A 13,219-nucleotide genomic window follows, 5' to 3' on the forward strand; every position below is an offset into this window, starting at 1 on the left:
TTCTCATGTGAGGCCCTTCCTCTTTTATTCAGAACCACTTTTTTGGCTTGAGAGTCTTAGGTGAGGAATCTCACTGAATAACTTCGGACAAGCTGATCTGTAGCTGCCCATATCTGTTATGAAACTTCATTAGAAATTGGTGTCCTTTCCAGTCCTCTGGCACTGAGACAGTTTATGTAAGAGATTATAGATCACAGTCTGTAGTCATTCACCTGTGACACATGATGTGATGACTATGTATTACTGCCACTTACTGTATATTGCTCTTCTCCTGCCAAAGCTTTTGTTGTAGTATCATTTATTAATGCTTCAATTTGAGCCCAATGCCTTGAATGCCCAGTAGGGAAAGGTTCCTGCAGGGAACAGTCCTTTTACCCACTTTGATTTCTTACCAGTAATGTAATGTTTCACTGTTTGCCTAAATAAGTGTCTAGGACGTTGTTTAAACAGTGTTGTGCTTCCTCTTCCTCAAACTGGGTGAAGCTGAGAGATCAGGTTTTTGGAAATATTGCTTTGATTTTCAAATGTACTTTTTGAGTTCACAAAAACGTAATGTAAGGCTAAGTTGTTGGGTTTTTCTAAGATAAACAGGTAGTCTGATCAATTTATAATTGCACCATGCAGAATAGAAGAACTGAGCCTGAGGTCTCAGTGGGTGGTCATAAAGACTCAGAACCCTTGTTACAATTATGAAGATAGTAGTTCAAGAGCACATTTTGCAATTGAGATAGTATTCAAGGCCAGCTTGGATGGAGCCCTTAGCAACCTGATCTAATGAATGGTGTCCCTACCCATGGCAGGGAGGTTGGAAGGGATCTTTAAGATCCCTTCCAACCTAAACTTTTCTGTGATTCTGTGATATTAGGACAATTCACATAGGCATTCTCATTAGCCTATATACCATTTCTCATGTAACTTCACTGGAAAGACACCAAACACAAATATAAAGCAATACTCTTTTCAAAGAGAGCAAGATCTGCAGCAGAAGGTAGAAATTTCTGATGGCCAAGCAGACTGTTCTTGGCTGTAATTTAAACAATCACCACAGCACCGTCACCATGGAGTCCTCTTCATTCTCTTCAGTGGTAATTTTTCAGCTGAGTTGCTGTTCTGGGGAGGAAAAAATAGTATTTTTTAACAAATGTCTGTTCTTTACTCTGAATTTGCTTTAAAATATTACCCATCATCCAAACCAGTGTAAAATTCATTAACAGGGAAGTAGGCAGCAGCACAAGCTGTGGCAGGAGAGCTCAGTGGTTGGCAGCACAGTGAGTCCTTATGCAGAGGGAGCACTGCTGAGCTCCCAGGAAGCACCACCACCACCAAGTTCCCTGACACTGCCTGGGGCTGGCACAGACTGCAGGCTGAGCCTGGGTGGGATGTGGGATTGGTTCGATTTGTGCCTGTTTTACTTCCTTACAATAGCTGCTGGTTACTGAAATGGATTCCTAACAAAATAATTTCTTCAAGAAGTAAGGAAGAATTGCTTAGGCTCTTGCACCTCCCTGTAAAGTTTCTGTTCCTGGGCTCGGAGCCAGATTGAACACTGGGCAATTTCAGGGCAGTGTCAGGGCAATTTCTGAACTCAAAATAGTGTTTGGATTTTCACTTACAAAATCTTTACTGCTTGATTTTGATCTACAATATAAGACAAATCTTCATTTATATCTTGATAGGATATCTTGGAGAGAAGACTCTATATGGCTCCCAATTGAAATTCTATTCAAATAGTTCTATTAACTTCTCTGACTGACTTCTAGCTGTTGCCAAGCATGAAGAATTAAACTGCCTATTCTAAAATGTGTCAGAAAGACCACATTTTAGAGTCTCCATCAAAAACTGACAAAGCATTAAAGAAGCAGCCCTGCCACTGCTGGGCCTGACTGCTAATGAGAAGAGAGGACTGTGCTCAGTGTCACCTCTGAAAGCTCCTGGAGCAAAATCAAGGAATATCACAGGTTTGTAAGCACAGCCTGCAGCCAAGGTACAGCATTTATGTACACCTTTTGGGTGTAAAACTTGTTCATTTCTTCTACAAAAGCCACTGTTATGCACTAAAGTCTTTCATTTCCTCTGTCACTAGTGAATACATGGTTACCCTTGAAGTTTGCAGGTTTTGCATGAAGGCATACCTGCTGAAATGTATTTCCATAGCCAAGTACTGCGTGGAGAGGGTGGGTTTGGAGAGGGTCTTTTGGATCTTTTTCCAAAGTATGCATTTACTCCACCCAGAAATATTCAATTAGGCAGGTATGCTTCAGCAAGTTAAAATTACTTAAATCATCCCAAATGCCTGTAATTTCTGCCTTACTTGTTTCATTAGGAGAAAATACTGATATGTTAAATGTTTCCTTAGCCAAAAAATAAAGAATAAAATCCATTCACTGCAGCCTAAATACCTTTGATTTATGGATCTCTGGTTCATCCTGACAGCTGCTTAAAAATTCATGTCAAACTCTGCATTCATGTTGGCCAGAAAAAGAAAAGAAATGTGTTAGGGAACAGGAGTGCCACAAAATGCAGCTCCCACTGTGGGTGTGTTTAATGAAAGGCAGGGGTAGCATTTAACTTGCCAGGGAAGCATCAGTACATGTTACTAGATCCTTTCTCTTTTTTAAATCTGTTGAGCAAATGTGTACTTGGGCATAAAAATGCACCTCTAACACTGATGTCTCATTATGTTCCCTTCTTTAATTTGCATTCTTTTGTGTATGTTGCAGCTTATGTGAAACTGAGATAATACAAATATTTTGTTTAAAAAAGGAGAAGGGAGAAATAAGTTATTTTATTTTTCTTTTTTTTTCTTCCTAATATGAACATACATGATATTAAAAACATAGCTTAATAACATGATTGATAAATAGCATTGTCTATTATGTCTTGGAGAAATTATAATAACATCAGTAAAATATTTTTTTTTAATCTGATTATTATTTATCACTGCTCTGATTATTTTTTCCAACAATGCTTCATTACAAGTGCTAATTTTTTCCAAGAAAATAACCAGGTAGCCTGAAATTTTAATTTATTAAGGGTTTGAATAAATAAAAGCAGCTGCTTTCCTCTTGGAATAACAGTGTCTTCTACATTTTTATTTAGTATAGTAGTTTTATTTAATATATATCCATGGCTTAGTGTCCTGTGTCCAGAAATATATTAAACCTATATTAAATATGATAAACTATAATATAATTGAACATAATTAAACACGTGGTTAAAGTTTTTTTAGACATGCAAGATTCAAGACAATTAAATTGTTAAGATACTACCTGTATGTTCTACTGGAAATGGGTTTATCTCTATCTCCATTTTCACAGGCTTTTAGGTGATGTCCATGCAGTGTCCTAGGTTGTACTGATGATGATGTTAAAGGTCAGCACTGGCTAAGTCAGTTGGACAGAGTGGTGGCTTTTGAGAGCAGGGATTAAATTCAGTAATTTTGGCTGTGGAATTTTTCACTCTGGGTTTTTTTTTTTTGCCTATGCATAAGATTGGTGCTTTGGTTTTCCTGTAGAATGAATTTAATTTATTTTTTTTTAAGACGGGGAAAAGAACAAAGGAAGCCATGTGGACAGCTAAGCCCTGCTCCAGACAATTTTTCTTTTTGACTGCAGGAAAATTACTGGCATGGCACCAGTGCCCTTCTCAGCCACTTTGAGACTTGGCAAATTCTCCCTAGGCCATTAGGGTAATGTTTGCATTAGCCTTTTGTAATAAAAGGGTATCAGAAGAGTTGCAAGGCTAGATTTACCTTGACTGCTGATGGTGGTCTCTTGGAAGAAAAAAATAAAGGGGAATAGCTGAAAAACAGTAATGCTTTATGGAAGAGTATCAGCAGGAAGGTTAAGTTTCCAGTCATGAATATCTAAAACTCCTGACTCGGCCAAACATTTGATCCTCTCTATTCATTGACTGGCCTGTTCATAATCAGGGAAGCATTATGATGGAAAGCCTCATGAGAGGAAGAGGGGTGGTGTTTACACTTCTGCTCTGAGACTTGAGAGAGGAGGGTTCAGTTCCCAGCTTCATAGCAGATTTCTCTGAGTAGCAGCAGTCTGCCACAGCTATTTCACTACCTTCAGTGATGCAGGCAGCCAGCAGAATTTTATAAAGTTTCCACCACAATTAGTGTTTCCTGCAGAACACCACCGCCCTGTGTATATCCAAACTCCTGCCAAAAACCTCATGGTCTTCAGCATCCAAATCCATCTGAAAACCTGGTTTGTACCTCCCAGGGTTTCTTAGTGAAGAAATGCCTGACCTGGACTTTGAAAACCGGGATACAGTGCTGAACTGGTGAAGCTCACATTGGATACCAGCTTGGAGGGAGAGGGATGCTGTTGAAAATGCAAGTCACCCTCCCATACCTCCATTTGTGGCTGAGCGATCCCTTCCCATCTCCATGAATGCCCCTCTGAACACAGTGCTTTCCCCTCCTGCTACAGTCAAAATACTGACAGCCATGGGATCAACAACATCAGCAGATTTCCTGGGATTTCACGTGAAATTCTGAGGCCCTACCCCAGCATAGCTCTTTGAGTTCAGACACCCCCGGTTTGTACCTTTCTAAATGCCAGTTTGTGAACATTTGCTGTTGTTCCTAGCACATTTTTACATTACAATACACCTGTCTGTCCTTAGCTACTTAGAACAATTGGCTATTGCAAAACATAGTTTAGGTGTAAAAATTGTCTACATGCTTGTTTAATGAAGTGAAAGAACAGAATATCCCTAACATTAAACTGTGAGGCCATAAAAGGCATTTAACGACCTAGTGATTCCCAGATAATTTCAGACATATATTATGTGGTCTTATACACAGAGGACTTAAAATTGAAAAGAAAATAGTTTCAGCAATGTGTGATGCAAGTAACATCAAACACTACTGTACAGAGAGGAAAACTAGTGTGGAGTTGGGAATAACTAGATCAGTGGAGGGCCCAGTTCACAGGGTCATGACAGAAGGCTTGGCAGGACTGTAGGAAGTCCCTGCTTCATCCCATTAGTGGGATTTTGCTGCCTCAGCTGTGCTGACTTTCATCCTTGTGGGGCTGTGCTGCACGCTGTGTCAGGGGCTGATATGGGCTGCAGAGGCGATTTTTTGTGGAATTAAACAATGATCTTGACTTTAAATTTGTATCAGTTGGAGAGTCAAGCTTCCAGCAAAGAGTCCCAAATTGCTCTATGGGCTTGGACTGTGGGGAGCCACTGGGAACATGTTGAGCTGCTCTTTGGTTGCCAGCCTGGTGCAAGAGCAGTGATGCTTTGGCATTTCTGGTTGTGAAACCATGTGGGAATCTGTGATTGAAAGTGTTTCTGATTTGGATGCAGAGTTTGGAGGGGCTTCTCTGACAGACTCATGACCCTGCAAAACAGACTGTGATAAATGTATATGGAGTGTTGGATGCAGTGTACCTCCCTGTTTGCAGTGTTTACAGCAGTATCATCCAGATAAGCCTCAGAAGTCCTAGAAATCTGTGTTTATCTCAACCCATGGAACACATTGTACGTATCTCACCAAGATTAGTATGTAGAAACACAGTGTGTGACTGGTTTCAGTGGAAACCTTCACCAGATCCATCTGACTTTCCTCTTGGTAAACAGGAGGGAAGAGCAGAAGAAAGCACAGACAGATTTATTGTTACTTTTTGCCAAAACTGAACAAATCAGACGGTTGGACAATCACCAACCATAGGAAGTTCAACAAGGGAAAGGGCCAGATTCTGCACCTGGAATGAGACAACCCTGGATGTACAGACAGGGAAATGAGGGGCTGGAGAGCAGCGCTGTGCAAAGGGCCCTGGGGGTCCTGCTCGATGGAAAGCTGAGTGTGAGTCAGCAGTGCCCTGAGGAGCAGGGCCAGGAGGGCAACTGTGTCCTGGGGGGCACCAGGCACAGCATGGCCAGCTGGGCAAGGGAGGGGATTGTCCTGCTCTGCTCTGCACTGGGGCGGCCTCACCTCCAGTGCTGGGGGCAGTTTGGGGTGCCACAGTATAAAAAAGACATGAAGCCATTAGAGAGTGTCCAAAGGAGGACCATGAGGATGGTGAAGGGCCTTGAGGGGAAGCTGTATGAGGAGTGGCTGAGGTCACTTGGTCTGTTCAGCCTGGAGGGGAGGCGACTGAGGAGAGACCTCAGTGTGATTATAACTTCATCAGGAGGGGAAGCAGCAGGGCAGGCACTGATCTCTTCTCTCCAGTGAGCAGTTATTGGACACAAAGAAATGGCATGAAGTTGTGTCGGGAGATTTAGGTTGGATATTAAGATTTTTTCACCGAAAGGGTAGTTGGGCACTGGAACAGCCTCCCCAGGGAAGTGGTCACAGAACCAAGCCTGACAGAGTTCAAGAAGCATTTGGACAAAGTTCTCAGGCACATGGTGGAATTCTTGGAATGTCCTGTGCAGGGTCAGGAGTTGGACTTCAGTGATCTTTGTGAGTCCCTTCCAACTCAGGATAATCTGTGATTCCATGATTGCCTTTTGGTGATCACTTGTTTTACTTAAGGGTCCCTTTCTCTCTCTGTCTGATAGGCTTAGAAGATGTTGTAGCAATAATGATTCCTGAACCCAAAGGAAAAGAGATAGTGAGCCTCCTGGAGAGGAACATTACTGTGATGATGTACATAACCATCGGGACTCGCAACCTGCAGAAGTACGTCAGCCGGACCTCGGTGGTGTTCGTCTCCATCTCCTTCATTGTGCTGATGATCATCTCCTTAGCATGGCTGGTCTTCTACTACATCCAGAGATTTCGCTACGCAAATGCCAGAGACAGAAATCAGGTGAGCAGGGCTGGAGTAACAGCTTGTGTTTCCAAAAAATCACCAGAGGATTTATTGTAGAAGTAAAAGTTAAAGAAATTGTCAACGTGTAGAAAAAACAGAAAACTAGAAGAAAGCCCAAGAAAGTGAAAAGAATAGGAATATTAAAGTGACTGGGAAAATCCAAGACTTATGTCAGTATAGATGGGATTCAAGAAAAAAAAGAAATGAATAGTGTATGTATATTATGGGGTTTTTTCCTTATGCAAAACACAAAAAAATAGGCAGAAAGGTGATGTTTATTTGTGAAAATATTGTTGTGGTGCATATAGCCAAATGTTATAGCAATATGTATAACTAAGGACCCTTGAGATCAAAATGCTAACTAAAACATTGTGAGGTATGTGTGTGTGAAGCAATGTTCATGGTGAGTGAAGAAAGCGGGGGAAAAAGCCTATTCTCACTTTAATGCTTCCTTAGAAGGGTCTTGGGCTAGAAAGACAAATATGTCCCTCTTCATTTGACAATGATCACTGAACAGGAGTGTAGTGACAGTCACTAATTATTAAACCATTGTTATTGGTTTTGGCATCTTGTCCAAAGCCCTTGAAAGAGATAAAAAGCCTATAGAGCTGAAGAGAAGTCAGTAGCAATGGTTTCATAAAGCATTGCCCATATTTATGGTAGTTCAGCAGTAAATAATAATAACAATAATAATAAATTTAATATTTTCTTGGCCAGATGCAACTATCTCAGCAGAACTGGGAAGCTGGGGCTTGTGCATTTCATTCTAATGGTGTAGTAGAAAATGTTATCAATGTATGAAATTTGAAGAGATAACCATTTTATTGCACTGTAAAAAATGCACTGTAATCAGAGAGGTTTCTAAATGCTCAATAAATTACTGTCAGGACCAGGAGGGCCACCTTGCTTATTCTGCAGAAAAGGTAAAATTCAGAGTATAAATAATCGTCTTGTAGAGAAAAACCCTGCTACACACTCTTTAACAAATACTTGACATGTAGGAATCCCTCGCCTTCCCCCACTGAAATTCAGGCATCCTCTGAGATAGGGAGCAGCTGCTCTGTATTTACAGACAGAAAGAATGTATTTTCCACTTAAATATACAGTCTGGAATTTTGGATAGCAAGAACAAGACTATCCCAGCTGGAATTTGAACATCATTGGCAGCAGATTCACTTTGACTGCAATGGCTGTGATAATTTTTAGATGCTTTGTCTGCAAAAGCACATGCCTGCCTTATTTGTGTGTGTGAGTAAGTGTGCTTTCAGTCAAGTAATTACACTGGCAGCTTAGCAGGGTAAATTGACATACATAAACATGGAACTCATCAAAATAAGGAGCTCATTCAGGTAATATGTTATAGTTTGAAACTGATGTGTTTATATGTTGAAACATATTTCCTTTTTGGTATTTTCTTTCCAAAGTTTGAAGGAGACCACATGTGCACAAGCAGTTGTCCTATGGAGGGGTTTTAATAACTTGGTTTTTATATTAGTTCTCTTATTTAGAAGAATTAGAAAGGATGCCTCCTAAGTAATTACATATTATTAATTATTAATATTATTATTTTGGAGGGAAAAACTGGGCAATAATAAGGGGCAACCTAAAAAGTCTTCATGGAGTTTTCTTCATACAGTTTTGTCTGACATCTAATCTCTTTATTAGCTCTTTTCATATGAAAATGGTAGCAATATATAAACAAAACTCTGTTATTTGTGTTAATGGGTTGGTGTGGCTTTTTAGTTTTGTTTCCTTTAGTCCTGGCTACAGAATTTAAATGCTGTAGGTAGTTCTGAGGAGCTCAGCTTGCTCTTGCCCTTCCCATGAGTGTTCCTCTTTGTTTTCCCTCAGGTTCTGGGTTTTTTTTTCTTTGACACATTTTCTTGTAGCTCAAGGATGGGATCACAAATTTCTGATTAAAATCATACTGTCCTTTTGTAAAGCCTCATAAACACTTTTGTCTAGTCCTTCTCTGTCTGGTGACTCTCCTTTCCAGGTGCACTTCCCTTCTTTCATTAGGCGTAAGGTTTTGAGCAAGCAGTAAATCCAAAACAAAATGATTTAATTATCCATCAAGAAAGCAGTGAGTCCAGCTATTGAGAGAGACAGCTAGAAAGACTGAAAAATCTCCTGGAATCATTTCCTGTGACTCCACAGTGAGACGAAAACTGGACATAGTCCATCTATATCTTCAGCTACCAGTCTTACTCATCATGTGTGCAAAATCTAAGATCACATGCCAGAAGGAAGACACAGCTTACTCCAGTTAGGTGCCTGATTTTGATGAGTGGAGAATCAGGATTTCAAAGATTCTTGTTGAATGCCAGGGTCTATTCATCCCCACTTGGCTGAGAATCAATGCAGTAGAGCACAGAATTGTCTTCCACTATGGGCTTGTGCACCTACAGCCAGGGTGTCAGCTGCAAACATGGTGAGATACTAATTTTTATTTTAATACATTTAATTTGTAAGAGTATCTCTAGCACAGACTACTGTACATTGTATATGGAAGTAGAAGATACGTAGTAGTATTCACATGATTGAACCTTTTTTCCTCACCTAATGAGATGTCCAGGAAGTTGGTGGGTGCCTTGATGATGAATCCTTTTGACAAGAAGAGAATAAATTTGTGTAAGAGAATCTGTTTCTTCATCAGCTTGTTACTAGAGGGCTCTTGAAGATGAGAGAGTTGAGAGATTTTGTAAAAGGCTGTGGAAATTGTTTAAATCCAGAAATATCACATTGTAGAGCTAATTAGAAGCAGAATTAGAATTACATGACAAGTTAAGTTCCAGAGATAATTCAGCAAAATATGACCTCATGTTACAGCCCTGTAACAGCCAGGGCACAGACTTAAAACAGGGCACAGCTACAACAACAACAAACCAACCCTGTCTGTCTGTCAGAGCTTTTCATATTTCACCAGTAATACTAGAGTTCTTTTTTTATTGTTTGTGACATGAGAAAATGAAGAGGTGGTGATGTTTCAGTTCCAGACTTATTTACCACATTTTTCAATGTCCCTTCTTTCCACTGGCTTCTTGTTCAGAGGAAGTTTTCTACACAGTCATTTTGAAACTGGTTGTACTCCTTAAGTTTTGCAGGATAGTGGAAGCCAAAGCAGGTAGTGATTGCACTGGACTTGAGGATCTTGTGTGTCCCGGGTTAATCTTTAGTATGTGACTGTCAGCATGTAGAGCATTTATCTAAGAAGGAACACTGGTGGCTGTGGCTTGGAATGAGTGTTTTAGGCCACTGTACAGGGATGTCAATCTTTGAAGCAATTTGGGAAGATGTTTCCCATGATGGAGTCTGCAGCCTTTGTCTCTGGTTAGATGTTTGATACCTGTGCTGGTGATGCATCTCATTCTGCACAAGGCACAAGGTGATCTCCTTGCAAAGATGATAGTTTAGTAAGGCCATTAAGGGAGAAGCACTTACTGTAACTTTTCTCCTCCACAGCATCTCTGGTCATTTACTTTCTCAGGAGTACATAAGTGGTCCTTTCCATGCGACTGTCCTTCCTTTTTAATGAGCATTGCCATCTCCTCAAGACCACTGCATCTGACGTGCTTAACTCCTTCCAGTCCAGTACTGAATGTTGCAGCATTGCTAAAGAGATTATGAGATTTATGACTGTAAATCTCTAAGCCTCACTTTAAACTCTTAAACTGCTGTAATGCCTCTTATCTTTTGGGAAAAAATAATTGGTTATTGATAGCATGCCTTGCTGTTCAAATGGGAGAATCCTTTGAAAGTATGCCTTTAGTCCAAGAAATCCCTGTTCTTTCAAAAACTAAATTACTCTCATTTACATGTAAGTTATGAACTTATCTATTTACAGTGGATAAGAGAAAGCAAACATGAAAGCAAGCAAATCAAAGATGTACAGGAGTTTTTGATCTTGTCCTTTCCCCTTCAAGAATATGCAAAAAAGAATGAGGCATTTCTTTCATTAAAATAATAATATTGATAAAAAGGGATCACAAGCACTTTCTGGAGCATGACATAATAGCTCTTGTCTGGCTGTATGTTAACAATCTGTCTTTGATTTACATTAAAGAACCAAATAGCTGACAAGAAATGTTTCCAACTCTCATTCATTCTTTTATTTAAGGGAGACTGAGAAAAATGGACCACAGAAAGAGATGTTGTCTAACTACAAGATACTCCTTCACATGCAATAATTAAGTTGCTGGAAAGCTCATATGTAAATCTCCTGATAGTCAAGATTGTTTTGACCTCTTTAGCTAGATCTGAAATTGCACTCTTCTTTCAATATTGCATGTCTTTTGTCAGCCTTTCCAATCCAACAAGCTTACTCTGTAAATTTAATTTTGTGATTTTAATTGAAAGTGAAGACCAAAGTGGCAATTTACTGGTCATATCTGTGTGGTGATTAGGTCTCAACTTATAAATTGCCTCAAACTTCCTTCTGTTTTTGGCCTCATGCTCTCACCCCCTCCAGCTGGAAACTCTTCCTGCTGACAGGCCCCTCTGAACTCTGGCACATGAGTTTCCAAGATCAGAATGTTAAATGAATCACCAAGGCCCTAAGTCTCCTCTCTAGCAACACATGGCTGGACATGTGGTTGGGGAGAGGAGGTGAAGGGAAGAGTTCAAGTCATTTATTGGTGGCAAATTGGAACGTGCTGTATCATGAACTGTTATAAAGATGACATTGCAGTGGACACTGCTGCATGAAACCATGTGAGAGAGGCATAGAAAAAATGGGGAGTGCCCAAAGCAGGGTCACCAGTATGGTCTGGGGGCAGAAGCAGATGGTGTCTGAGGAGGGGTCAAGGGAGCATACTAAGCTGGGTGGGGAGCCAAGGAGGAGGAAGGGCTCTGCTTCCAGCTGCAAAAAGGGTGGTCAGAGAGGAGTCAGAATCAGCCTCTTCCTGGAAGTGCACAGAGTAATGGTCACAAATTACCAGAAAGGGAAATTCCATTAGTATGTTTAGAGAAGAAAAAATGCTGAGATTGGTTAAGCACTGGAACAAATTATCCACAGAGGTTGTGAAATTTCCTTTCTTGGAGATAGTCAAAACTTGACTAACACAGTTCTGACTTTGAAGTTGACCCAGTCTTGAGCAGGGGTTGGGAATGCATGACCTCCCAAAGACTTTTCCAGCCTGTGAGTCTGTCTCCGGACTGCCTTGCTGCTAGATTTTGTGTTGTTAGCACAAGTGAGCAGCCAAGTCCTTGGAGCACTGATACAGGAACAAGCTCTGTAGCACAGGGTGCTGACCAGTAACTGTGTGAACTGCCCTGCGATGTTCCCAGCCTCTTAGATATGTCCATTTGCAGTATCTGAGGACAGGGTGTTTTGTGTCAGGCTGTTATTACATACTTTAATCCTGGTGGCTGTGACCCTGCCAGCACAGTAACAGTGTTTTGGAAATATGGGAGAACAGTCAGAAACATCACGTGGTAATCACTTTATGCTCCACTGGAGGGAATGATAGAAAGGCAAAGAATAAGCAAATGGTTATGTATGGGCAGGAGGTTACTGCAGGACTATATAGTGCTTTACCCATAAGAAACTGCAGATGCTTCCACCTCATTTTTATAAAGTAGGCAACTCTGTATTGCAGGAAAAAAGACAGGAGAGATTATTCAGTGTTTTTGTTGTTAAAAAATTAACAGCTCACTTTCAGAAGTTGTAGCCTCCTGAAGATAATGAACTAGTTATGGAACAATGTAAGAATAAAGTTCAGCATTCACTCTGATAACTGCCCAGTATTTTTTTTTTTAACAAGTGAGGGAAGAAGTAGGACAATCAAATAATGGACTTGTTACCTACATTAGTACACACTGCTGCAGCGTAGTACACCTGTGGTGCCCCTTTTTATGAATTATTATGTTTGTATTTATACACTATCCTGTTCCATGTTCTTAACATTATTAAGATGCCTAGGGAGAAAAAGTTTTGATTTCTGCATGAAGAGATGCTCTTTGCTTAAGAGAAAATTTTGTGTTGCAGCGCCGGCTTGGAGATGCTGCGAAGAAAGCAATCAGCAAGCTGCAAGTCAGGACAATCAGGAAAGGTGACAAGGTAATTTTTCAAAATTCTTGTTACTAAATTAAACTCTATGCTGAGGATTCCTTTAGACCTCTGGGACAATGAGGCAGAACAGAAATGCCAATTGCTTATTTAGCTACTGTGTCCTTCAGGTGGAGAAGGAGTGGAAGTTAAATGAAGCAGGGTGGGGAGAGAGGGTGATTTGGTTAAAGATGCAGAAAATTCTGAAAGTTAAAACATACCAACTAAATCTGCCTGCTTCCCAGTGCAAGTTTCCAGCTGGAAACATGTCAAAAAATCTGACTTGCTGGCTTTGAAATGCATTACTGGATTTGCAATCTGCTTCAGTGAGTGTTTTACTTTGTCACATAGGCTCTTATATGAAGAGATTAGCTAACAAAATAAAAAA

The 13,219-nt window shown here is 40.4% G+C and overlaps 2 protein-coding genes across 2 annotated transcripts in view; one reads left to right on the forward strand and one right to left on the reverse strand.

Moving 5' to 3' along the window:
• The window catches only part of SCOC (short coiled-coil protein), a 702,416-nt gene that overhangs the window by 471,169 nt on the left and 218,028 nt on the right, over window positions 1–13,219 (reverse strand). The window lies entirely within an intron of this gene.
• RNF150 (ring finger protein 150) overlaps window positions 1–13,219 on the forward strand; it is a 109,118-nt gene that overhangs the window by 58,113 nt on the left and 37,786 nt on the right. Inside the window, exons 2-3 of the mRNA XM_039696128.1 lie at window positions 6,532–6,782; window positions 12,772–12,843. Of these exons, the coding sequence (XP_039552062.1) occupies window positions 6,532–6,782; window positions 12,772–12,843 (323 nt within the window). The remainder of the gene's footprint in view (window positions 1–6,531; window positions 6,783–12,771; window positions 12,844–13,219) is intronic.

Source organism: Passer montanus, unplaced genomic scaffold (assembly GCF_014805655.1).
Source record: "Passer montanus isolate IOZ18808 unplaced genomic scaffold, ASM1480565v1 scaffold95, whole genome shotgun sequence".
Taxonomy (NCBI): Eukaryota; Metazoa; Chordata; class Aves; order Passeriformes; family Passeridae; genus Passer; species Passer montanus.